The following is a 26,416-nucleotide window of genomic DNA, read 5'->3' on the forward strand; positions in this document are numbered from 1 at the left end:
CACCATCTGTGTCAAAATTACAACACTGGCCACCTCTTCCCAACGCTTTTCCTTCCTCTCCCCGCTTCCTCTGAACCACCCTACACACCATCCCGGGCTTGGGCCGGGCCCAGGGGGCTCATGTCCAGGGAAGACATGATTTTTACCCAGGGGACTCCGAAACATGGGAACTTCTCTGCCCCTAATTTGCACCTGCGCTCCACAGGTCACCCGAGACGAGGACAGAGAGCACCCCGGCGTGGCTGCAGCGCTGGGGGTGGAGGGGACAGAAGTGGACTCACGAGTCTTCTGACTACTCTCGAGGCACTAGACCTTCACTAGCCGCCAAGAAGCCCAAGTGGTTTTAGCCCCAGCCTTCCCCGGGCCGGGCCAAGCCGGAGACGGCGGGCCCGGCCTGCCAGGACCCCCTCCCCAGCAGCCCGGGCTTCGGGGCCCCGGGGGATCGGTCCTGGTTAGGGCCCTGTGGTCACCGGGCGGGCGCGCGGGCTCCGCGGACGCTGCAGTGACCGGGCCCGGCCGCCCACCGCGGGTGCGGGGTGTGGGCTCCACGGAGAGGCCGGCCCGGGGAGAGGGGGCGCCTGGGTCCCCGGTGGGGAGAAGCTCTGAGAGGCGGGCCGGGCTTGGGCCGGGCCCAGGGGGCTCTGCCCTCCCTGCGGCCCCGCCGTAGAGATGGGGACACTGGGCCCGGCTGCGGGGCCGAGGGCGCGGCGGCCCGCGGGCTCGGGGCCTGCGCGGGCGGGCGGGCGGGCGCGGGGCCTGCGCGGGCGGGCGGGCGGGCGCGGGGCCTGCGCGGGGCCTGCGCGGGCGGGCGGGCGGGCGCGGGGCCTGCGCGGGCGGGCGGGCGGGCGCGGGGCCTGCGCGGGCGGGCGGGCGGGCGCGGGGCCTGCGCGGGGCCTGCGCGGGCGGGCGGGCGGGCGCGGGGCCTGCGCGGGCGGGCGGGCGGGCGCGGGGCCTGCGCGGGGCCTGCGCGGGCGGGCGGGCGCGGGGCCTGCGCGGGCGGGCGGGCGGGCGCGGGGCCTGCGCGGGGCCTGCGCGGGCGGGCGGGCGGGCGCGGGGCCTGCGCGGGCGGGCGGGCGCGGGGCCTGCGCGGGCGGGCGGGCGGGCGCGGGGCCTGCGCGGGCGGGCGGGCGGGCGCGGGGCCTGCGCGGGGCCTGCGCGGGCGGGCGGGCGCGGGGCCTGCGCGGGGCCTGCGCGGGCGGGCGGGCGGGCGGGCGCGGGGCCTGCGCGGGGCCTGCGCGGGCGGGCGGGCGGGCGCGGGGCCTGCGCGGGCGGGCGGGCGCGGGGCCTGCGCGGGCGGGCGCGGCGCGCACCACGCCCGACCCCGGGCCCGGGCCCACGAGGTGCGCGACCCCGCCCGGCCGGGGCCGCGAGGCCGCTCGCCTCCGCCCGGCCTCCTCCCTGCCAGCCCAGCGCGGCCCCACGCGCGTCCACACGGGGCGGGGTGGCCCACGCGCGCCGCACCCCGCGTCCCGGGCGGGGACACTTCCGGCGGCGGCGGAGGGCGGAACCCGGCGGCCCGGGCCCTGTCTCCGCGGGGCCGGAAGAGCGGCGGACCGGCTTCCGGGAGGCCGTGGCGCGCGCGCGTGCGGCGGGCCCGGCTCGGCGCGGCTCCCGAGGAGATGGGGAAGGTGCGGGGGCTGCGCGCCCGCGTGCACCAGGCCGCCGTGCGGCCCCGCGGGGAGCCCGCGCCGGGCGCCGCGCTGCCGGCCGCGGAGCCGGCCCTCCCGCAGGCCTCGGCGGGCGCGGCCGGGGGGAAGGTGAGGCCGGGCCGGGCCGGGCGGCGGGGTCCCGGGTCGCTCGCGGGGGTCCCCGCGCCAGGCCCCCCTGCGGGCCTCCGGGAGCGGAGCGGGGCCCGGGCGCGTGGCAACCCCCCCCCCGTGCGGGCCGCGGATCACACCCGAAGCCCTGCCCTGCCCCCGGGTTCCAGCTCCAGCCCCTCCGGCCGAGGCTTCGGCTGACCGCAGAGGGCTCTCCGCCCGCACGTCTGGTCCTCGGAGATGGGGGCGAGGGGCAGCCTTCCTGCGCTCGGCACCTCCGCCTCTTCCCAAAGGAGCTGAGCACAAGTGGTGTACTTTGAGGTGGTCAGACAAGAAGCCCGGTTTGGGCGTCTGTGCGGCCGAGGCCCGGCCCTCCGCCTTGGGCGGGCCTGGCAGGCCTGTGGGTGAGCCCCCCCTCCCCCCCGCAGCTGAGTGTCAGCAGTGACGCCTCGGTGTAAGCCTTGGTGGAGAGATGAATGTGGGCAGGGAGCGAGCCCTGGAGCCCAGGGAGGTCTAGATGCCATGGAGCAGCGCAGCAGTCCCAGCCGGCTGGCTCCCCAGCAAGGGGCACGAGGTTGGCAGCCGGGGACAGGTCGCTCCTCCAAGGCCTTCCTGTCAGAGAATCTGAGCGGCCTGAGGCTGGACACATTTTCCCTGCTGAGCCAGTAGCCTTGTGTGTTGCTTGGGGTTCGCAGCTGTCCTGATGTCTTTCCTTTGTTGCGGCCTTAGGACTGGGCATTCGTCCATACGGACATCTTTGCCAAGACTCAGATAGACCCCGGGGCCTTGGTGCAGAAGCTGGAGCTGGACCAGAAGAGTGTGGTCTCCCTGAAGAGAGGTAAGTCCCTGGCTAGGACAAATGAGGGGCCTCTGCATCTTGGTGCAGACTGCAGCCTAGTTCCAGGTAGCTCATGCAGTTAAAAACCTATTGTTTTGGGGCTGGGAATGTGGCTTAGCGGTAGAATGCTGGCCTAGCATGTGGGAAGCCCTGGGTTCGATTCCTCAGTACCACATAAACAGAAAAAGCCAAAAGTGGTGCTGAGGCTCTTATGGTAGAGTGCTAGCCTTGAGCAAAAGAAGCCCAGGGACAGTGCCCAGGCCCTGAATTCAATCCCAGGACTGGAAAAACAAGCCATTTTTATTGGGAAGTTTATTTAAAGATTCACTGAAAAGAAAAAATAATATTGAGAATCTCCATGTGCCCATTACCCACCAGCAACACACACATACTTAATTATTTTGAAGCAAATACCAAACTCCATGACATTTCACTCATCAATACTTTATTATATATTCCTAAGGATTCTCAACAAAGATACACTCACCCATAGCACAGTAGTCATATCTAAGTAATTAGGCATTAATTCCCTGGCTAACCTGCTTTCTCTCCGGAGGAGCCTTCTCAATGTCTCCAGTTGATCGTAACTTCTTATCTTCATGTTGGGTCTACTGTGGAAATAGATTGCTTTCCTATTGGCTGCCCTTTCCTCTTGTGGATTTTGCTAATTGCATTCTCTTAGTGTCTTTCGTACTTCGTCACATACAGACAACATTCTCACCTAAACTTCCATCTTTGAGGTGTGGAGTGGCGTTTGGTGCTGTCTTCGGGCCCACACCGGTTAGGTGGGGTCCTGGGCCTGGGGTTTCTCAGCACATTTAGAGAAGCCCTTTGTAGGTACATTTGGTGGTCTTTTCTGTTTCTGTAGCAGCTCACATCAGAGGCTGAGTAGCTCCACGTCATTGTCCCTGGTCTGTCCAAATCTTTCTGTATTTTCCCGTGTACAATCTTACCCTGATGTGCATTGTACTTTCTTCCCACTGATTTTAATGAAAAGTCATCAGTTACAATATGACTGTTCCTGCCTTCTTGTAAAATGTATTTACATGAAAGATCTTTTCCCATCCTTTCACTAAGAATCTGTATTATCTTTGACTGGGAGACAACAAATGGATGGATCTTGTTTTCTGATCCAATCTGCTGCTTTACATTTTTTTGGTCGGGTAATTGAGTCTGTACAATGTTTAAGGTTACTATGGAGTAGGGTGTCAGGATTGCTGCCTTTCTCTTGCTTTCTTGTAATTTGCTTCTTTCCTTTTCCTGTGTTTATTAAACTAATCTTCTAGTGATTTTTGTCTAATGTTGTATTTTCTTAACTTCAATTGTTTTCTTCAGAATGTGTGCTTCCCTTTAGTATTTTTTGTAATGCTGGTTTAGTGCTCATGAATTCCTTTCGTTTTTGTCATGGAAGGTTTTGGTTTGGCCTGCAATAGTGAATGGCAGCTTCGCTGGGAACACTAGTTTGGACTGGCAGCTGTGGACCTTCAAGGCTTGAATTACACCATTCTAGACTCTCCTTGCATTCTGACCTTTCCATTATAATATAGTTCCTTCTTTGATTTTCTGTGTTTAGAATTAATTCCTTTTTTTTTTTTTCTTTTTGGACGGTTGTGTGGCCTGAACCTGAGCCATAGTGCCACTTCCGGTTTCCTGGTGGTTAATTGGAGATAAGAGTTTCACAGACTTTCTTGTCCTGGCTGGCTATGAACTGTGATTCTCAGATCTCAGTCTCCTGAGTAGCTAGGATTACAGGCATGAGCTACCAGCACCCAGCTAACTTGTTATTTCTTAAGTTCAGAGTTTTTACTATGAGGTATCTAGAAGTATTTCTTCTTGGATCCTGTCTACTAGGATTTCTGTGTGACTCTCAGGTGAGTGAGAGTTCTCTCGAGGTTGGGGAAGTTTTCTGTTATTATTACTTTTTTTTTTTTGCCAGTCCTGGGCTTGAACTCAGGGCCTGTGCACTGTCCCTGAGCTTTCTTGAGCCACAGCGCCACTTCCGGTTTTCTGAGTGGTTTATTGGAGATGAGAATCTCATGGCCTTTCCTGCCTGGGCTGGCTTTGAGCCATGATTCTCAGATCTCAGCCTCCTGAGTAGCTAGTATTATAGGCACGACCCACCATGCCTGGCTATCCTCAGCTTTTGATACCCTATTTTCTATTTCACTTTTTTTTTTTTTTTTTTTTTTTGTCGGTTGTGGGGCTTGAACTCTGGGCTTGGGCGCTGTCCCTGTGCTCTTTAGCTCAAGGTGAGTGTTCTACCACTTGAGCCACAGCGCCACTTCTGGTTTTCTAGTGATTTATTGGAGATAAGACTCTCATGGACTTTCCTGCCTGGGCTGGCTTTGAACTGTGATTCTCAGATCTCAGCCTCCTGTATACGCTTGAGCCAACAGCACCCAGCTTTTTCACTTATTCTTTAGCTTATGCTTTCAACTGTCATTTGCAATAGGGAAATTGAGCCTTTCATCCTTTCAGGTTCTTTGTTGAAGTTTGTTCTCAGGGTGCTAATTTCTTTCTTTCTTTTTTTTGGTGGGTCGTGTGCTTGAACTCTGGGCTTGGGTGCTGTCCCTGCGCTCTTCAGCTCAAGGCGAGCGCTCTACCGCTTGAGTCACAGCGCCACTTCTGGTTTTCTAGTGGTTTATTGGAGATAAGAGTCTCACGGACTTTCCTGCCCGGGCTGGCTTTGAACCTCGATCCTCAGATCTCAGCCTCCTGAGTAGCTAGGATGACAGGTGTGAGCCTGTAATCTGTTGATGAGGTGTGTAGCGTTTCTTCTCTCCCTCTGTATCTTTCTGGACGACCTGTATGTTCTTGGTTATTTTCTCCTCGTATACTTCTATTTTTGGATAGTCCCTTTTATTTCATTGGCTAATTCTTTCACCATTGCCTGGTCTTTTTGTCCTTCATCTTCTCTCTCGCTAGGGTCCTTCCCTGCATTGCTGTTGACTTTTGAATTTGGCTTGTCTTGATTGTGGATGAATTTTTTCATCTTCCATTTGGGTTCAGGGATTGTCGGGGGCGTTCAGATTGTGAATTAGGTTCAGTGGTGGTGTGGTGTGACTCACGGGATGGATCTCCATCAGACTGTGTTTGCAGCTCTCAGCTCAGGGCGGTGCCGCTAGTGTAAAGGTCCTGGTCAGTTGTTGGGGCTCTATGAGCTAGAGTAATTCCCTGTTGCTACTCCACCATCTTCCCGGCCAACTCTTGGCTGTTTCCTTTTAGACGGTTAGAAGACATTACCTGTTTGAGGCACCTGCCACACACGAGGCTTCCAGTGATCCTTCTCTTTCTTGGGGCCCAAGGTGGTAGTAAAGTTGGCTGCAGCAGAGACTAGCTCAGACTTCGGGGTTCAGATACCAAGTTGGGGCTTGGGAGTTAACAGGGCTGCCACTTAGCATGCCTCAGTTTCTGTGAGGAGAGGCAGCAGCTCAGAGAACACTCCCCTCCTCCTTTGTCTGCAGGCTTCCTCCCAGGGTTGTAGACTTGCAGCTGAGTGTAAACACATGCAGCTCAGCTCCGTGGGGTTACGCAGCTGACTGACCGGGCTAACCAGAACCGTGTGGTTGGTGGCAAGCACTGGCTCTAGCAGTAGCAGTGGACCTTAAAATGGTGAATGCCAGCCAGGGACGCGGTGGGTGGCAGCGCTGCCTAGCTTTGGGTTCTTGGGCTCCTGTTCTATCAGGATGTTTCCGTCAGGATCCAGGAAAAGCCTGTCTGAAGCCCCGGGCGCCCAGCCGTCGAGGGAGCAGGCCTGGAGCTGGGTCCGGCCAATGGCAGGTGTGGCGGCTGGGTTGTGCCGCGCTGCGTGGGCCTGCAGCTGAGGCCTGCGGAAGGTGGCGTGTGCAGGCGGGCAGCATGCTGTGTTGTGCGTGCTGGAGCCCGTGTGTCCTCTCTGTTGGTTTCCCAGGACCGCTCCAGGGCTGCTTCTGTGGGGCAGGCTGGACAGGTGCCTATGTGCACATGCATGAGGCAGCAGCGTGCGTGCGGCTGAGTCTCCGACAGGCCCAGCCCGGAGGAGGGGCCTCCCTGCCTAGCCTGGGAGTTGTTGTATGGCTTGGCTTCCCTGCTTCGGTTGAGAGGATGACTGTGTGACCTCCGTCCCACCCCTCCGCTCTGCTGGACCCACAGCATGGGACTGAGGCTACCCTACCCCCCCCCCCCCCCACACACACACCCCTTTAGAGGCTGTGCCCTGAGCTCCAGCTGCACGGCCAGCCCTCCCAGTGCCCCCGCCCATTGAGAGAGTTCTCTGTGAGCCGCTTGCATGGTCTGTCCTGGCCTCTTGGTGGGGCTTTTCAGCAGAAGTGTCTCATTCGGCACCTGTGAAGGCCCAGCCCCTCGGGCTGGCTAGCGAGGGTCATTTACAGATGTTCCTGTGCCTTTGTGCAGGTGGCCACAGGAAGACAAGCTGTACTAGCTGTCTAGGATGGACAGTGGCACAGGTCACTTCCTGGGGAATAGACCTTGGAGGAAATCCTTTCCCTACCTGTGAAGTCTGCCTGGGGGAGCCGTGGGGGCGGGCGCTGGGTTACAGAGGTCAGAGTCCTGGCTGCATGTGGGATTACTGAGCATGCTGGCCTACTGTCTGTCAGTGGAGCTTGACTGTCAGAGGTCGGGGTGGAGTGCAGGACAGAGGCCCCGCTTCCTGAGGCCCTTCTCACTGACTTTCAGCCAGGCACTTGCTGGCTCTGGCCGCACATCTGTGGGAGGAAATGTAGCATTTGGGGTTTTGAGGGCAGGATGAGCCAGTCCCCTGGAGTGTTGAGTTCATTATGGACAGCAGCCAGTGCCTGATGACCGGGTCTGCAGAACGAGGCTAGTTTGGCCCTGAGCCTTGTGACGCCAGGGAGAGCAGGCCTAATGGTGTCTCCCAAGCCCTGTGGCGTTGAGCCAGGACCCTCAGTCCCCCATCCATAGGTGGCCCTCCTCATGGGTGCTGAGATTGCCTGCGGGCAGAGAGGTCCGGGCTCACAGGCGCTTGTGCTGCTACTGGGCACCGCCAGGTGGCTTGCATCCGCTGCTGTGTTCACGTCGCCTCTGGGGCGCTTGAGAAAACGGACTAAGATGAATCAGAAGCGGACTTCATTTGTATGGTTTCCAGCATTTCAAACTCTGGAAGGACATTGCTGTTGTTTGTGAGGGAAAATGAACCGAGATGTGATCCACTTCGGCGTAGTTTTCCCTATTATATCTGCTCCTGAAGGTCTGTGTAGCACATCTCAAGGAGCTGTTTTTGGGTGCAGCAACACCCAGACTGCCATGGCTGAGTTCAAAGGTCTCTGAAAGTCTCCCCTGCCACATCTCTGGGGAACCGCTTTTGGGAGAGATAGCACTCTTTCAGGGCTCAGTTCAAAGGTCACTGGCACTCGGGCTTCCAAGGTGCCCCAGACCTGCCCAGTGTTGTCACTGCAAGCAGGCGGAAGGAGGCTGAGGGGGCCAGTGAGGAGCCTGCAGCCTGGTTACCCCAAGTGGCAGTGGCCGGGTGAAGCCCCGCTCCTGCAGGAGCCTGCATGTTTCACCTGCTGCTCAGCCGGCCTGAGTCTGCAGAGCCTTGCTCTCCGTGCTCCCCTGCCCTCGTCACAGCCCTGTCTCCTGGTGACCTGGGCGGGGACTCTGGAGTTCTGGTATGTCTTCCCCCACTCGCTCACCTTGTGCTGGACATAGGGGGCCATTGGGCCTTCCAGAGGACACTGACAGGGAGAAGAGCCGGCTCCTCTACCCCTTAGCAGGAAGAGCCTCAGCCCTCATGTCCGGGGTTCCCAAGGGTCCCTGTGGACAGTGAGTCGGGGTCAGCCTCCCCTTACCACACCGCGGTCCTGGCTGATGCCTGGGCCTGGCTGGTGGCTCCCCCAGGCTGCCACTGCCGAGAGGCAGGTCACGCGGGGCCTGCAGCCCAGGTCTCCTGGCTGGCTTCAGAGGCAGCAATGGCTGTGGTGCCTGTCCATCTTTGTTAGCTGTGTCTCATCCCTGCCTGAGGCTGAGCCAAAAATAACTCCACATCCTGACCTGGGGCTCAGGAGGCTGCATGCCTCCTGGTTGCCCATCCACGATGCGGAGGACGCGCCCGCCGTGCCCGCCCTACCCCTACCTGTGTGCGCGGGGCCGTGGGGCCTGAGTCCCGCGGGGGCTTTGCTGCCAGTCTGTAGCTACCTGTGTGCGCTTGGCCGCGGGGCCGTGGGGCCTGAGTCCCGCGGGGGCTTTGCTGCCAGTCTGTAGCTACCTGTGTGCGCCTGGCCGTGGGGCCGTGGGGCCTGAGTCCCGCGGGGGCTTTGCTGGCAGTCTGTAGCTACCTGTGTGCGCCTGGCCGTGGGGGCGTGGGGTCTGAGTCCCACAGGGGCTTTGCTGGCATTCTGGTGCTTCTGTTTCTACTGCAGTCCTGGAGAGCGTCAGCTGGGGCATGCCATCTGCCTCAGGTCCCCACTCCCTGTGCCCCCAGTTCTAGTCAGGGGCTCTTTACCCCTGTGGGGTGTGCTGGTACCACACCTGCAGTGGTGGCAACTCCCGCAGTGCGTGGCTTCCCTTGCCCGAGGGCAGTGTGGGTATGGGTCTGAGGCCGGACAACCCAGGCCTCGGCCAGCCTGCCTTTGTCCCATGGCCCAGAGGGGTTTTGCCAAAAGTCCCCAGACCCTCATGTCTAGTGACTCATACGTACCCTGTCCCGTCTTTGCGTAGCAGCTGACCTGGGCAGACTCTCCTCTGGGGCCCTTGCCCTGTGCCTGAGACTGCCTAGAGGGCAGCAGCAGAGCTGCGGGGGGCCGCTGGCCGCAGCGCTCTGGTGCCTGTGTCCGTAGCCCCTGGCATACAGCGCACACTTGGCATGGTGCTGGGCAGGGGGGATGCTCACATTTTAGAATTCTGTTGAGGAACAGCCCTTCACACTGGAAAGCTGCAGACCAGATTAGCACCTGGACTGGAGACTGGCAGTGTGGGCAGAAGGGCCAGGGCTGGGAGAGGATGGGATGGAGTGACGGGCTTTTGGAGCTGGAAGATGTACACAGACCGCATTGCTGCTGTGTGCTCAAAGCCATCAGAGGCATGTGGAAACGGGTTTAGAAATGCTGGGCTGGGAGATGCGGCCCCGAAGCCCAGGGCCATGGACAGACCCCCCCCCCCGCCCCCCCGCCGCCCCTGGTCCCGCCCGCTGGCTGGGCCTGTCCTGACACTGATGTGAGCCGCCTCTGTCCATGCTCACAGTGATCTCCAGGGGGTGTCCATCTCTCGCAGGTCATCATGATAAGGCCCCGTCCACCTGCACTCAGACCGTGACCAGCAGAGGGCAGCAGAACCACGCTCCTTTCTAGGTCAGCCCAGCTGCAGGCTCTTGGGGGATAGAGGGGCTCGGGCTGCTGCTGGAAGCCAGTTCTTCACACAGTAGAGCCCAGGGGTGTGAGCAGGTTGTCAAGATGTAAACCTTGTCGATCATGTTCTTCCCTAGTCTCCACTCTGCACCCAAACTTAACCCAGGCAGAAAGCATTAGGTGGACCCCTCTGTGGGGCACAGGTGTCTGTGTCCTTGTCACTGCGGTGTGGCTGCTCCACAGCGTGGGCCTCGTTTCCTCTGTGCCTGCACGTGTCCTCTGCTGTCTGTTGATGGTCATAGGGCAAGTTTTGGTTTAGGACGGCGTTCTTTTGAGAAACTTTGTGGAGACACCAGAGGTGAGCAGGCATGGCCAGTCCAGCCCAGAGGTTCCTATGTGGTCCTCCCACAGCACTTACGATATAGCCGATTAGTGTACAGATGGCATCAGTAGCCAGAGGCTGGGTTCTGGCACCACCTTTCTGGTGGCCTGACACTCCCTGTGGCCACTGCCTTCATCCACCAGGTGCCCAGGAGTTTGTCCTTGTAGAGCTGTGGGTGCAGAGGCTGGCGGGGTGCCCCTGTGACGGTGACCCTCTCCTGTCCTAGAACAGCACATCTGAGAGCACGGAGGAGCGAGCTCGCGCTGGATTCAAGTCGCATGTTGGAGTCCTACTCTCCGGCAGTGGAAGGACATGCCAGAGGACGGCCTTCCTCCCCTCCGGGGGCTGCCAGGGCCCAGGCAGCCCTGCAGGAACACGGGGCCCGCCGGTGGTGTGGAAGCACAGGCTTGTTAGCGCTGCCCTCCCCAGGGATGGCAGCTCAGCCTGCCACCAGTGGTCTTGTGCCTTGGTGAACGTTGAGATCTCTCCCTTGTTTGGACACCCATCCCCTGGGGGAAGACAGGCGAGAACGTGTCGTCTGAGAGTGTGTGTTGCTGTTCCTGAGCCTGGCACTCTAGCTCTGGTGCCTACGATTATTTTGGTCCTCGGCATATTTCTGCTGTTTGTGGAGCCTGGCTGGCAGCGTCTGTCCCGGCCGGCTGGGCTGGGCTGGGCCGGCCAGAGGCAGCGGCAGGTTTCCAAATAGGAATGTGGAGGTGGGGGCGGGCGGCGGGGGGGGGGGGGGCGGGCGGCGGGGGGCGGGGCTCCTATGGGTTGCCATATGCAGGGTGCCTCCACCCTGCTGTCCAGCCCTGTCCTGAGCCTGACAGGCTCCGCTTGATCCTGCTGCCTCTCTCGGGGCGTTCCCACCTGGGTGTGTTCCCAACTCCACGTGGAGGCGCCCGAGCAGAACCTGCCACGATGGGCCGTCCTGGAGTGCTCTGCATCCTCAGAGCTGACCCTGCCGGGGGGGGGGGGGGGCGGGGGGGGCGGGGCCCAGGGGGCACTTGGCCGCATGGCTGGCTTCGTCCCCTGAAGTTCATTGCCGGCCGCTGTGGATGACGCCAGGGTCGGGGGGATGCAGTGATTTCGCCCTTCCTGCAGCCTGCCCTAGCCACAGGCTGGGTTCAGATGGGGGTGGGCAGGCCTTGAAGGACCTTGTGAGGGCCCACTTAGACCGAGCCCCAAGGTCTGAGCGGCACCTCAGGTTCCCTCACAGTAGAAAGTGGCAGTCTCCTGCAGAGTGCGGCCCAGCTTGGGGCATGGAAGTGCTCCTCGCCCGCAAGTTGGTGCAGTCTGAGCCTGAGCTGTGGAAGTGTTCCTCACCCGCAAGCCAGGGCAGTCTGAGCCTGAGCTGGTGAAGTGCTCCTCGCTCACAAGCCAGGGCTGTCTGAGCCTGAGCCGTGGAAGTGCTCCTCGCCCGCAAGCCGGGACTCTCTGAGCCTGAGTCTGTGGAAGTGCTCCTCGCCCTCAAGCCGGGCCTGTCCGAGCCTGAGCCGTGGAAGTACTCCTCGCCCGCAAGCCGGTGCTGTCCGAGCCTGAGCTGTGGAAGTGCTCCTCACCCGCAAGCCTGGGGCTGTCTGAGCCTGAGCCGTGGAAGTGCTCCTCGCCCGCAAGCCGGGACTCTCTGAGCCTGAGTTTGTGGAAGTGCTCCTCGCCCTCAAGCCGGGCCTGTCTGAGCCTGAGCCGTGGAAGTGCTCCTCACCCGCAAACCGGGGGCTGTCTGAGCCTGAGCCATGGAAGTGCTCCTCGCCCGCAAGCTGGGGCTGTCTGAGCCTGAGCTGGTGGAAGCCATGGGCGTCAGGCCTGTGGCCTGCACTTGCTTTGTGTTCCAGCACCTCACTCCCTCCCGGGGAGGATGAGGGCTGCTCTGGGCCTGGGCGGCTGCACCCACTTAGCTTGTCAGGCCTTGACCCCTGGCGGAGGCCTCCCAAATGGGCTGAGCTCCGGTAACCTCTTCGGTCTCCTGCTGTCTGCCGTGGCGCTGTGTGAGTGGTCTGTCGTAGGTGAGCTTTAGTGCTTCCTTTGTGGTCCTGGTCTCCTCGGGGAAGCCGGCTCCCGTTCTTGGTCTCTTACTGTGCTACTGAGGAATCCTGGGGGTTCCCGTGGGCTGCGCTCACTTGGGGCGGCCACACAGGTGTTGGGTCTGTCCGGGGGTTTGAGTCAGCCTTCCCTTTGTGTTGGCTCTTGGTTTGCAGGGTGCCTGTCCTGTGGGACTCTTGTGTCTCGGGGTGAACTGCAGGGGAAATGGGGCAGCCCCTCTATGCCGAGAGAGGCTGCTTCTGTGTGGGACTGGCCCCGCCATGGGTGGGTGGGGCGATGGGGGCTAGTTGGGGCTTGAGGAACTTGGGGAACAGCCAGCGGGTTCATCCCACAGAAAGGCTGGTGCTGGTGTGAACACGGCGTGAGTCACACGGCTCACTCCATCTTGGCCGCGCAGGGAGGAGGGTCTGGGCCTTTTCTGCACTCTGTCCCAGGTCTCTGGATGGCTGGAGGGGAAGCCAGCCAGGCTCCTGTGGGAGGGGAGGGCGGAGGAGAAGAGGGGCTTCCAGCAGCCCCTCAGCTACTGGGACTTGGCCTTGCCAACTCTGGAAAATGCCTGTGGGGCCTAACTACACAGTGTCTCCTGTCACGGGCCGCCTCAGGGTTTGGCATGGCCCTTTAGATGTGCGGCATGGTGTGGGAGGCCTGACAGCTCATCATGAGAGGCGGTTTTCCTCCTCGGCCGTCCAGAGCCGATCCAGTGCTTGCTCAACACTTCAGCGATCCCTAAAAGTAAACAGAGATGGAAGATGGAAGCAACTGCTTCAGAAGACAGAGTTTCACTAGGATGGTGAGCTGGTAATACAGATACAGGACTGTGTGTATTTACTTACTTTACAGGAAAATGAGGGAGGGTTAGCTTGTGCAAGGCCCAGCTTCCATCCATTCGCAAAGTGGCTCCAACCAGACGGGACGCAGGATGGGAGTGGCAGCTAGCGGCGTGGTAGCACGTGCAGTCCAGACAGACTGAAGATAGAACTGGGCAGGAAAGTGTGGTAGGCGAGTCTGAGAAAATGCGTTGCTGGGGCTGGGTGGGTACACATGTCCAGGCTCTCCTGTGCCCTCCAAGGTAACCGCTTGTCCCTGCCCTCCTCCTGAACCTCTGGTCTCACTGAGCTCCTGGAGTGCGACTCCTGTCTCTGTCCCCCCCACCCCGCCCTCCTCACACAGCTGTGCCTCCGTCCTCGCCTCTGGTGTTCTGGGGAGCACCTTGCCACATCAGCACTTTCGTGTTGGGGCTGCTGAGGTTTCGTCCCGTGACAGAATTACAACATTCAGCAAGCGGCTTGTGAACCGGAGCACACTGGTGCCACACCGTGGCTGTGGGATCACAAGTCACAGGTGCACCCACCTAAGACACCAGCGATGCTGCCTGGGCCAGTGCCAGGCATTGGAGCCGAGAGCCTGCCTGTCACCAGCCCCACGCGGGCCCTGGCCTGTCACGCTGGACAGAGGGTCGTAGTAGCCGGCATACACACTGTTCCTTATGACCAGATTCATCTCCCTCTGAGCTGTATGCTCCCCTTTCTCTCCAAGGTGCGTCCTTTTAAATTTGTTCGTGTAATTTGTGGTGATAGAAGTTACTGCTTGGGTGTATCTTACGCTTCTGGTTTTCTCTTGGTTTTTGATGGTACTGGATTCCAGGCGGGCACTCTCCTACTTGATCTATGCCCCCAGCACTTTCTGTTGGTTTCTATTTTGCTTTTAAGACAATCTCATTACTGTTTTGCCTGGGCTGGCCTCAGTCTTGTGAATCTCCTGTCTGCCTCCTGAGGAACTGTGGTTATAGAGATGTGTCACCTTGCCTGATTCTTCTCGATTTTGGTTTGGTTTTTCATTTACTAGGATCTCCCACTTAGTTGAGACTGGCTTTGAACTGTGATCCTCCTCTTCTTGAGTGCTGGGATGACATGCGCCACCAAGCCTGGTGTATACACATACACGTGTATACCTGTGTGTACACCGCCGTGCGCTCACTGAGGGCCCTACACAGGTCTTCGCTGCCGAGGGTGTTCTGTTCTGGCTTTCCCATCAGTGCACCTGAACTCAGAGTGCATCTGTGCTGTCAAGGCAGTTGCTCTACCACACGCCCACTAGAGCAGAGTGCCTTCACCCACTCCTGGTACCGAGCAACCTCCCACAGCAGACGGTCGCACAGGGAGGCCCGCTCCGCCCTCACTGCAGGGCTGGGGGGGGGGTGGGCTCTGCTCCACCAGCTCCTCTTTACTCTCTGGACTGAGGGCCACCCCCCGGTCCTGCTGTCCAGCTAAGCTGGGCCGGGAGGTGCCACAGCACAGAGGAGGCCTGGCCATTCCCGGGCGGTGGGGCAGAGGCCGCTCCCTGCTGCCTACGACCTGCGCCTGGCCCCATGCCTCGGGCTTTCTCCAGCCCCGCCCCCTGTGCTGGCCGTGCTAGCGGCCACCTGAGTCTGCGTGAGGTCCCGGGAGAGAGGTCTTCCCTACCAAAGCCTGTCTGCTCTGCAGAGCAGTACTGCCTGGAGATGGCTGCCTTGAATCCAGGCCAGAGCCGGCTGCGGGTAGTGCTGGCCGTGCCAGACCATGGGCGGCGCTCTACCCCTGGCGTTACCGGCGGTGGGGGCTGTGTTGCTGCTTTGGCCCGGCTGCTGCTCTGTCTCTCTGTACTTGTCCAGGTTGTGTCCTCTTGGTCCTTCAGGCAGGGTCTCTTCCGTAGCGGGGTCTCTTCAGCTCTGCCATCCCTTAGGTGTGGGCCTGAGGCCGCCCTGAGGCTGTGAGGTCCCGGTGTCCAGCGGGCCCAGCATACACCTTGGTGGTGACAAGAGTGGAGGCCCAGCTCTGCTCATCCTCCCGACGCGCCGGCAGGACTGCGTCCCCAGGGCTCCGCCAAGCCTGCGGCAGCCCCGGGCCTAAATTGGCTGCCACCTTGCTGCTGCGTGCCTGAAGTAGCCGGCACCGTCAGAACTGCCCGGCCTTGCCCACGGGGCCCAGCACAGCCTTGGCTGTGGGCTGGTGTCCTTCAGAGCAGCAGCTCTATCTGGATGCTCACTTCTCACTTGTGTGCTCTCTCCTCAGGTTCGGAGGCAAAGGTCATTTTGCCTAAGAAGGAGAAACTGAGGCTGCGGCGTGAACGATGGCTGCAGAGTAAGTTTGTGCCCTCATCTGCAGGGCAGCTGTGCTAGCCGCTCTCATCCACAGGCCACGGTTCCCTCCGGGGGCCATCGGTCCTGGCCCTAGTTCACGGGCGCCCTGACAAAGGCCACGCTTGGTGGCGGCTCTCTGCTGGGGAGGACTCGGTACCACCGGTGGCCTGGGTGGCCTGTTTCCCAGCGTGGGCAGCACAGCCCGGCCCACCAGCTGAGCCTTGGCAAGGCCTGCGCTTCCTCCTCCCTTGCAGACCAAAGCAGCTGGTTTTCTGTCCCTTTGGATTAAAAGGGCCGGGTTTTTGCCCCCAAGGTGAGATTCTTTTGTGTATACTGATACTGAGGTTGAACTCAGTCTTGCATTCTCTCTTGGCTTTTTATGCTCATGGCCCGCACTATTCCACATGAGCCACACTTTAGATCAAGTTTTTTTTTTTTGCTAGTTAGTTGGTGATGGGGGTCTCAAGGACTTTGCTGCCTGTTATTTTCAAACCATGATCCTTAGATCTCAGCCTCCTAAGTAGCCAGGATTAAAGATGTGAGCCACGGGTACCCCTGGGAGAGTTTTTAATTACAGAGGTGGTGTGCAGGTCTGGAAAGGTAGACAGCCCTTCCGGGTCAGCCGAGTGCCTGGCAAGGGCCGTGGCCCTCCTGCCTAAAGCTGAGCTGTGCCCCAGGCTTGGAGCCGATCAGGTTCTGGCTGAATGCCTCTCCTCCCACCCCTTTTATTTTGGAACATGCGTTATTTTTTATAGTGCTAAGTATTTGCTGATTTTTAAAAAAGATTTTGTGTTTACATTGAACATAATTTTGTTATTGTTCTTTTTAGGGTGCTTCTGCTGACTCTGAAATTACTTTGTAACATTTCCATCTTAATGTTCTCACATGTTGAAATGTAACTTGTATTATATTTTGTCTTGATGACTAAACAAAATGTTAATTTGTTTTTGTTTTTATGGTACTGAGTTTGAACTCAGAGCCTTGGGCTTGCTAAAGTAAATACTCTACCACTTGAGCCACACACCTGGCTCCTTTTGCTTTAATTTGTTTTCGGATAAATCTTGAGTTTATGCCTTGGCTGACCTTGGGCAGTAATCATCTCAAATCTTTCTTTTCTTTCTTTTTTTTTTTTTTTTTTTTGTTGGTTGTGAGGCTTGAACTCTGGGCCTGCGCACTGTCCCTCTGCTCTTCAGCTCAAGGCTAGTGCTGTACCATTTGAGCCACAATGCCACTTCCCATTTTCTGGTGGTTCATTGGAGATAAGAGTCTCAAGGACTTTTCTTGCCCAAGCTGGCTTTACACCATGATCCTTAGATCTCAGCCCCCTGAGTAACAAAGATTATAGGTGTGAGCCACTGGTACCTGGCCCAAATCTTGCTTTCTGGGAGATTAAAGACATGGGTACCACTCCAGCACCAAAGGATATGTTTTGGAGACAGACCTCAGAGATAAAGTGTCCATTTCTTCCATGGTGATTACTTCCTGTTCTCTGTCAGATGTGGGTTTTTTTTTTTTCCGATGTTTCCTAAGAAATGGTTACCTCATTTCCTTTTTACTATTCCTAGCGTGGGGTTGTGTGAAGTATTTTCTGTGAGACAGATCTCAGAAGTAAGTGGGTGGTGGCTGGTCAGCCCTGATGTTTCTGAGGTGTAATTCTTTGGGGTGCCTTAATTCCGGCATCCAGTCCTGCCTCCTGTCCCCTCCAAGCATCCGTCTACCCGTCTCCGCCTTGGCTAGCCTCCTGTCCCCTTCGCGCATCCGAGCGCCCGTCTCCGCCTTGGCTAGCCTCCTGTCCCCTTCGCGCATCCGAGCGCCCGTCTCCGCCTTGGCTAGCCTCCTGTCCCCTCCAAGCATCCGTCTACCCGTCTCCGCCTTGGCTAGCCTCCTGTGCCCTCCAAGCATCCGTCTACCCGTCTCCGCCTTGGCTAGCCTCCTGTCCCCTCCGAGCATCCGAGCGCCCGTCTCCACCTTGGCTAGCCTCCTGTCCCCTCCGAGCATCCGTCTACCCGTCTCCACCTTGGCTAGCCTCCTGTCCCCTTCGCGCATCCGAGCGCCCGTCTCCGCCTTGGCTAGCCTCCTGTCCCCTTCGCGCATCCGAGCGCCCGTCTCCGCCTTGGCTAGCCTCCTGTCCCCTTCGCGCATCTGAGCTCCCGTCTCCACCTTGGCTAGCCAGCCTTGTGCGCTGCTTTCTCATAGTTGTCCTCTCCCCACCCCATTTCTTGCTAGATGAATTAAATTTTACCTTTTCGAGTTCTAGTTCTATCGACTTTAATGCTCAGTCTTACTCTCTTACTTCTGTCTTCCTGGCTCTCTATTGTGGCTCTCTAGGTTTGTTGTGTTGTCATGTTTTCTTGAGCATTGAGTGCTGCCGTCACCTGCCCTCGATCAGCTTTAGCTGCGTGTGCCGCTAACACTGTTTCCTTACCAGGAAGGGCCCTCTCTCCCGTCCTGTCCGTCCATCACACTTGTGCATTCCAGAATAGATTTCAGACACCAGCACACTTCCCCCCAAGTAATTTGGCTAGGGGTGAGTTTGTTTGTGGGCCCTTGTTTCCTTTTCCTTTTGGAGGTTGTTTGTGTCCAGTGAGTAGTGGTTTCTGACGGTGTCAGCTGCCCGAGCCGCTCGGCGGGGGTGACTGTCACTCACGGTAGAGCCCCCTCCGCGTGGGTGCACAGCGCTGCCTGCCAGCTCACGCCGGGCAGCAACCCGTCTCCTCTGATGCACACTGGCCTCACCTATTAGGCTCTCGCAAACTAGGCTGTGTGAACACTTCTCTCTCTGTGGCCATGTTTTCTTTCCTCTTTGTGTAAGTACTTAGGAATGGAACTCTGGTCATAGGGAAGGCGTGTGTTTAGTTTTATAAGCAGCTGCCAGACATTGCTAAAGCGGTTGTGCATTTGTGCCCCTGCGAGGTGTGTGTGAGTTCTTGTGGATGGTTGCTGGCTGCAGTCCTGCCGCTGGGGGCCCAGGGCTGGTACCTCGAGGGCACTGCTGGCGGGTGCCACGCGCTTCCTGGCCCCTTGGCTGCCTCTTCAGTGGAGGTCACTTGCTAAGGCTTTTTGCCTCTTTTCCCCTCATTTCAGAGAATCCCAGCCCTGTGCTGTGCAGGTATTCCCTGCACACCGTGACTTTTTTTTTTTTAAGTCACAGGAGTTTAATTTTGAGAAGTCTGTTTCTTAAATGGTGATGGTGTATGCACTGTTTAAGAAAGCCTTGCCTACTCCTAAATCATGGAGATAGTCCCTTGTTTCCTTCTGCACTTGTAGTTCTGCTTTTATCTTTGGTCTGTGGCCAGTCCTGACTGCCGGCCTCCATACTGATGCAGGTCCTCTGTAGTGTGGCACACCTTTGTTCTGGCTGTTTGTGCTTCATCCGGTATTGTGCTGCTGATGGTATAGGTCTGCTTCTTGCCTTTTCTGTCCCATTGACCAGTGCCTTTTTTTTTTCTTCTGTCAGTCATGGGCCTGAACGCTGGGCCTGGGCGCTGTCCCTCAGCTCTTCAGCCCAAGGCTAGCATTCTACCACTTGAGCCACAGCGCCACTTCTGGCTTTTTCTGCTTATGTGGTGCTGAGGAATCGAACCCATGGCCTCATGCATGCGAGGCAAGCACTCTACCACTGAGCCACCTTCCCTGGTCAGAGTCTTGAACGTGAGGCTTCCTCCCAAGTGTGGAAGTGGCAGGGTAAGTCCTCCATCTTGGCCCTCTGCCCTGAGGTTACCCTGAGCATCTTCAGTTCTTAAAGTTTCCATCAGTTTTTCCACCAGCTCACCAGTTTCTTTTTTGGCTCATGAATGGGATTGTGTTGAATCTATAGATCAATTTCAGAATTACCATCTTAACACATGAAGATGGTATAGATCACTTTTTTTTTTTGGCCAGTCCTGGGGCTTGAACTCAGGGCCTGGGCACTGTCCGTGAGCTGCTTTTGCTCAAGGCTAGCGCTCTACTACTTGAGCCACAGTGCTACTTCCGGCTTTTTTTATTTATGTGGTGCTGAGGAATTGAACCCAGGGCCTCGTGCATGCTTGGCAAGCGCTCTACCACTGAGCCGCCTTCCCAGCCCCATATATCACTGTTGTTATTATTCTAGAATCGGGGCTAGAACTCAGGGCCCGGGCACTGTCCCTAGCTCTCGCTAGGGTTCAACAGCTCCATTTCTGGCTCTTGCTGGTGGATTGGGGTGAGTCCCCAGGCTGTCCTGCCAGGGCGGCTTGAGCTGGACTCTCTGCTCTCAGCCTGCTGTGTAATATGACAGTGTGAGTCTTTGACACCCAGCTTTATTTTAGTTGAGTTTTTTCATTTCAGCATTGGTGTTGTTTTGAGCCTGGAAGGGTTTCTTCTGGACAAACCTGTTGGTATTTTGGTCTACATGGTTTCCAGCTCTCTTGTATATTCAGAACAGCTGATCTGTAAATAATACTTGTGCATCTTGTGATATTGCTGTTAGATCTTACGTAGATCTAATTGTTTCTTTGACTACTAGGACCTCAGTGTTCCTGTGTGCTCTGGGCCTGTCCGCTACCTCCTCAGTGCCCAGCTCTATCTGGGCACAGTCCTTCTGCCCCTGGGTATGTGCGCCCAAGATGCTGGTCCTTGAAATTCACACAGACTCACTGGCTTCCCTACCCAGTGTTTGAGGATGGCATGTAGTGCCCCTGCTGCTGCCTAGTCCCTCCATTGGCATGGCCAAACGTGGACGCTGCCGGTGTGCAGTAGCACCCAGAGGTTGTATTTCAGTTAGCATTCTCTTTTCCTTGATTCCGAAAGGGCTGTGCTGTCTGGGCCTGGGCACTGCTTCAAACGTAATTAATCTTCAGGTGTTGTGGGGGGAGGGGCAGCCACAGGTCTGCTGCCGCTTTCCTCTAACTCCTCTGCTGTCTTATTTTGGTTCTTCACAATTTTCTTTGTGATTCATTGGTTTGGCTGAGAGCTCTGTTTATTTTTAGTCGGTCCTGGGGCTTGAACTCTGGGCCTGGGCGCTGTCCCTGAGCTCTTTTGCTCAAGGCTAGCACTCTTCCACCTGAGCCACAGTGCCACTTCCAGTTTTCTGGTGTTTAAGTGGAGATAAGATCCTCACGGCCTTGCCTGCCCAGTCTGATTGTGAACTGTGACCCTTAGCTCCCCGCCTCCCGAGAACCTGGGATCAGAGGTGTGAGCCGCCTGCAGCTGCTGGCAAGCCAGGGAACGTTCTGCCTTTTCTGGTTGGCGGTGGCATTGGGATTTCAGCTCCAAGCCTGACACTTGCTGGGTAGGCTCTGTCTCTCGACCACATCCCCATCTCTTTCTTGCTTTTTCCTTGGTCTAGCCTGGGACTGTGGTCCTTCCGTGTATGTCCCCCACTTAACTGGGATTACAGGCTTGAATAAACATTCTGGCTTGTTGGTTGGGATGGGGTCCTGAGGACTTTCTGCTGGGGCAGTCCCTGTGATCCTTCCTGTCTCCTGTAGCTGTGATGGCAGCATACGCCGTGGCATCGGCTTGATGAGGTGGCCGGGCTAGCCTGTGGTCTCAGTTCTGCCATTTCTTCCTCTCACCTGGCATTACACCTGGCTGTTTAGACTTTTTCTGTCAGTACCAGGACTTGAACTCAGGACTTGGGTACTGTCCTTTAGTTTTTCTCCCAAGGTTGGCACTACCACAGCGCCACTTCTGGTTTTTTACTGGCTAATTGAAGAGTCTCATGGACTTTACTGCTGATCCTCAGATCTCAGACTCCTGAGTAGCTAGGATTACAGGTATGAGCTTGATTTTAGCCATTCTTTTTGGTCTTGGGTCTTGAACTCTGGGCCTGGGCGCTGTCCCTCAGCTCTTCAGCTCAAGGCGAGTGCGCTACCACTTGAGCCACAGCACCACTTCTGGTTTTCATTGGAGATGAGTCACATGGACTTACCTGCCCAGGCTGGCTTTGAACCCCAATCCTCAGATCTCGGCCTCCTGAATAGCTAGGATTACAGGCGTGAGCTACCAATGCCTGGCGTTTTTAGCCATTCTTAAGCATTGATTTAAAAAAATGATGTGTGTGTATGCACGTGCCTGCGTGCGCGCGTGCTTGTGATTGATTGATTTAGAATTAGTCTCAGGTTTGGTTTAGAATTCTGTTGCAATACAGGATCCACTGGGAATAGGTAAACCCCTGCTTCCTCTGGGGCCACTCAGACGTGGCGGTGGGCCACCCACCCACCCCGACCCAGGCCTGTTTCTTCTCTGAGTTTCTGAGCACTGAGTGGCCGGTGGAGCGTCCTGAGATTACGCTTGAGTTCATAACCAGGGGCTGAGAATTGCTAGGAAATGGGATGCGTACTTGAAGGGCTGTAACCTGTGGCACAGCGGGATTATCGCACCTGTGTCACGTCCGGGGACAGGCTTCCTTCCCCCTGCCCCTCCTGTGTCCTGCCTCTTGCCTGTGAGGAAGCTGGCCTCGGGCCTCCAGCCCACCTCCCCACCCTCGAGCGCTCTTGCTCTTTGGGGAGATGAAGAAGTGCTAGTCAATTGTCACGGTCCAGGCAGGGCCGACCCGGGTGGGTGGAAGCGAGCTCTCTGTTCTCGGGAGGCCTCCCCAGGGTGGGCCGATGTGGCTCGAGAGGTTGGTTATAGCCACCTGGGAGGCCCGGTGGTGCCTGGGCGGGCACTGGGCTCAGAGGCGCCCTCCTGTGGCGGTGTTGGCTCTGCCCAGGGCTGCTCATGGGAGACCCAGGGCTTTGCCCTGCTCTGAGGACCTGGAAGAGCAAGGTGCTGTTCGCTCACCATGAGCCTCACAGTGTTTGACACTGAATTCCCAGTCTGAGTCAGTACTTTCTTGGGTGGAAATGGACCCAGGGCTGTGGCCATGCCCTGCAGTCCCTTCTCCATTATGGAAGCCGTGGCTTCCCCCTCTGAAAGCCCAGCCCCCGCCCCTGGACTGTGTGACCCGCCACCCACTCTGCCCGGTGGCCGTCTACTCTCCCACGTCAGTAGTCCCGTGGAGGTGCCCTGTGGTCTGATTGGTGGGGACCGAGACTGGTGTCCAGTGCGTGACACGCCGTGTGAGCCAGGACCCCCTTGAGCTGCCGAGCCGGCCCCTGGAGCCGGAAGCTTCCTGGGAGCCGCAGCTCCATCGCAGTGTCAGCCTGTAATTAAAGCATGCCTCTGTGATTAAGGACAGAAAAGAACTGGAGCCAGCCGCCCACCCCCAGGTCTCCCGGGGCGGAGCGCAGGTGACAGCGGAGCTGTGGGGAGGAGGGGGGCTGGCCGGGCCTGTGGCACCAGGTCCACGCCTCCTCCATCAGCTGTCGCTGCTGGCCTGCGGCCTCAGGGTCATGTATCTGGGACTTGGCATTTGCTTCTGTCTCTGACCTGTCTCATCTGCCTTAGAAATTGAAGCCATAAAGTTGGCTGAGAAGAAGCTGAGAGAAGAGCGGAAACGCAGGGCCACGGTGGTCGTGGGGGACCTGCACCCCCTGAGGGATGCCCTGCCTGAGCTGCAGGAACTGGAGGCTGGCGGCCGGCGACCAACCGGAAGGTGAGTGTCGGGCGCAGTCCAGCTCTCCCAGAGTCGCGCTCAGACCTGGGTCTGGAAGGACGGTGGGGGGGGGAGCAGGGCCTGCGGGAGTCCGCAGCCAGCGCGGTGGCCTGTGTGCCACGGGAGCCCTGCTGGCAGGAGCGTGTGCTGGCCGGGGAAGCTCCCCGTCTCCCTCTTCCGTTGGCTTTGCCTTGGACCGGCCCCACTGCCGTGCCTTCGCCGGGCTTTGATCCTGTCCCCAGGGCCTTTGCCGGGCCTGCACCTGTTCTTTCAGCCCTTGCCTTCCCCCCCGGCTCCCAGCAGAGCTGAGTCCCGCGGGGCCGTGTCGGGACTCAGTGGAGCCCGCTGTTGTGGGGTGGCTCGTGGGTCTGGGCCGGCCCGTGCTGAAGCACCCGGCCTGCGCTCTGTCAGCGCTGCCGGACCTGCCCCGTGTATTCCTGTCATTTCTAATTTTAAATTGGTTCTCCCACTGCCTCTCCAACTGAGAAGAAAGCGGGGGCCGAGGCCGAGCCCCCCGCCTTCATGGGCTGGCACTGCAGAGCCGATGGCCGCCGCTGGTCAGACCTCGGCAGGCAGAGCCAGCGCACACACTCCGCGCCTGGTTCTTGGACAAAAATGTGACCCGGTCAAGGGTCCTTTCCCTCCTTTCAGTTTCTCATCTGAAAAATGTGCTCAGGGTGCCCAGGAGGGAGGGAGCTGCACAAACAGAGGAATGTGCCGGCGTCCAGGCGGCCGGGGCTGCGCTGGGGTTTTGGTTCCTGGGTGGAAGGGCTCCACCGACCCCCAAGGCCTCAGTGTCCCCAAAGCCTCAGGACGCCCGAGCCACAGTGTGGCCTCTCTGGACAGCTGTCTGGTACATGTCACGAGAGAGCAGGTTTAGATTTACTGGAAAGTGGCAGAAATGTGGTACATTAGTGTGGTACGTCTGCACCGCTAGGGGACAGTGCCCATCCGTAAGCAATCACAGATCGAAAGCCACACCAATGAAAGCCCACACGTCACAGTTCTTCAGTTTCCTAGTGTCCCCCCGACCTAGGACCCCCTCGGAGCCCCCGGACTCCAGGCCTCACCCAGCTCCTCTCTGAGCTCCTCCCAGGCACGTAACCCTGCTCCCGTCTCCCCAAGCCCGCTCCCTGGAGTTGCTTACACTTTCCTCCGTGTTCTGTTTCAGTTGTGTTTAACTTTGTTTTGGCAGTATTGGGTTTGAACTGTGAGCCTCACGCTTGCTAGCCAGGTGCTGTACCACTCAAGACACACCTGCAGGCCGTTCTGACTTGGATAAGGTCTTACTGTATGCTCAGAACATTCTGGATCCCGTATGCTCTCCTTGTGGCTGAGGTGGCAGGTGTGGACCACAGGATCCAGCTTTTATCAATTGGGATAGGGTCTTGGAAGCCTTTTGCTCAGGCTGGCTTTGAACCACCACCATCTCAGTACTTTTCTGAATCTAGCTGCTTATTTTTTTTTTTTTTTTGGCAGTACTAGGATTTGAGCTCAAGGTCTACTGGTGGCTAGACACACGCTCTGTTGCCTTACCCACATGTTCAGTCCGTTTTACTGTTTTGTTCTCCAGATAGGGTCTCATGCTTTTGCCCGGCCAGTTTTGGACTGCGGTCCTCCTGTACTGCGTAGTACATGCTGCTGGCATCACGGGTACACACAGCTTGCTTTGAGATAGTATTTTGGAGACTTTCCCAGGATTCCATTCACCAGCCACCGGGCCCTGCCCGAGTCCTGCACCTATGCAGCCGCCCCTCCACAGACGCGGGTTCAGGATGTCTTTTGGAGGATGCAGAGCTTGCAGGAGGAATGTCACAGGGACCGGGCTCCATTTTCACGACACTGTACCAGGCACACACATGCCGCTGGCCAGCTTGCACTCTGGAGGCTGCCCTACACCGAGTGGAGACGTGGTCACTGCTCTCTGGAACGTCCCTGGCCTCCATGCTGTCTGGAAGGAAGGGGCCCTGCAGGCCCACCCCTAGGGGAGGGAGCCAGGCCGCCCTTTCTCAGACAGACCCACCCACCCACCTCACTGCAGAGGTGCTGTGGGATCCCGCTGGAGCGGGAGCTCTGTTTATTTACAGTGGTTCATTTAAGCCTCGGGAGTCGTGACGTTTATTTAAAGATGCTTTGGGCTGTCATCCAGCATTACTTTATTTTGCTGGTGAAGCTGTCCCGCCTGGGCCGCTGGCAGCTGCTTGTGTTGCTGCTGGGTGGCTCTGAAGAGCGGCCTCCTCTCACTTTGCAGGCGGCAGGTGCTCTGGGCTCACCTTGGGAAGCTCCTGGCCAGTCCTGGAAGCGGCTCTTTCTCAGGGGAGCCCTGGCTTGCCCGGACAGCAGTGTCCGGAGCTGGGCACTGGTCCCCTGGGGCTGCTGGTGTCACGCAGCGCTCGGGCCGCGTGGCGTCAATGCAGGTGCGGCCCTTGGCCACTCTGAGCGCCTCCTGACAGCTCTCTTGAAGGGCTTGTCTGCTGTTTGTACGCAGAGGGCACGGGTTAAAATCTGGGAGGAAGGGGACACGGGCCGTGTGCGGGGTCTGGGCAGGGCTGCCCACGCAGCCGGGGGCTCTGCCCTCGCTCTACACTCCATGCTGCCCGTCCCCAGGCCGGGTCCCTGTGGACGAAGCCCAGGTGCGTCCGCCTGGGGCTGCCCTTCCCCGGGGCCTGCACGCTTCTCAGGGCAGGAGGGCCGCCAGAGGGCGCCTGAGACTCCGCTTACCTGGTTCTGGGGTTTTTAGCGTCCTTATTCACCTGGAAGGTTCCTTGTCAGCTTCACACATGTTCACAACGTATTTCTTCACCGGTGTCTCCGGCTCCAGTGCCGTGGCGTGCACGGCCTGCGGTCCGGCCCACCACTCAGCTTGCCCTCTCCAGGCCCGAGGCGGGGCCAGGGACCGGAAGCCCAAGGTCTGAGCTGACCAGCATGTGTCCACAGAGCCTCCACGGCCACCCACGGTGTCCCCGACACCGTCCCTGGGCTCCATCCTGTGGTGGCCAGTGGGAGGTTTGGTTCTCTGGGTAGTGGACGGCCCCCTGCCCAGTGGGCTGTGACTGCTTCCAGTGGATGGGATGTGAAGCCCCCACCCAGCCCACGCTGGGCCTTCAGCACGCGACACCCCACCCAGAGGCCTCCACCCAGAGAGCGACCCTGGGCGACAGTCTGTGTGGCCCGGGGGTCGCTCGGTGGTGGTCTCTGGGTTTCTGAAGGCAGTGGGCATGGGCCAGGCAGGCTGAGGTGGGGGGGGGCTTTCCCAGGCCACCAGGCCCCCCGTGGGCAGCAATCCACCGTAGCGCTGTCTGAGAAGACGTGTCTCACTCGCAGCGTAAGGGCCGGGGAAGGGATGAGGCCTCTTGGAGCTTCAGCAGAGGTGTTGGCCCCGGGTTTGGTGGGGCTGTGGAAGGCTCTCTCGTGGGGCCAGCTGCTCTCCAGGAGGGGAGCGGGAGAGCTAACTCTTCCCTCTGTGCTCCGAGGCC

General features: G+C 58.5%; 1 protein-coding gene across 5 annotated transcripts in view; it reads left to right on the forward strand.

Moving 5' to 3' along the window:
- The first annotated feature begins 1,581 nt into the window (after positions 1–1,581).
- Slx9 (SLX9 ribosome biogenesis factor) overlaps positions 1,582–26,416 on the forward strand; it is a 28,055-nt gene continuing 3,220 nt past the window's right edge. For 3 of the 5 annotated variants that reach the window (XM_042671697.1, XM_042671696.1, XM_042671698.1), the window contains exons 1-4: positions 1,620–1,757; positions 2,487–2,595; positions 15,372–15,440; positions 22,793–22,940. In XM_042671697.1, coding sequence (XP_042527631.1) covers positions 1,620–1,757; positions 2,487–2,595; positions 15,372–15,440; positions 22,793–22,940 — 464 coding nt within the window. Of the gene's footprint in view, positions 1,758–2,259; positions 2,332–2,486; positions 2,596–15,371; positions 15,441–22,792; positions 22,941–26,416 lie in introns of those variants that run through there. The other 2 variants (XM_042671701.1, XM_042671700.1) reach the window with 2 other exon arrangements.

Source organism: Dipodomys spectabilis, unplaced genomic scaffold (genome assembly GCF_019054845.1).
Source record: "Dipodomys spectabilis isolate Male_0828 unplaced genomic scaffold, ASM1905484v1 ptg000652l, whole genome shotgun sequence".
Lineage (NCBI taxonomy): Eukaryota > Metazoa > Chordata > Mammalia > Rodentia > Heteromyidae > Dipodomys > Dipodomys spectabilis.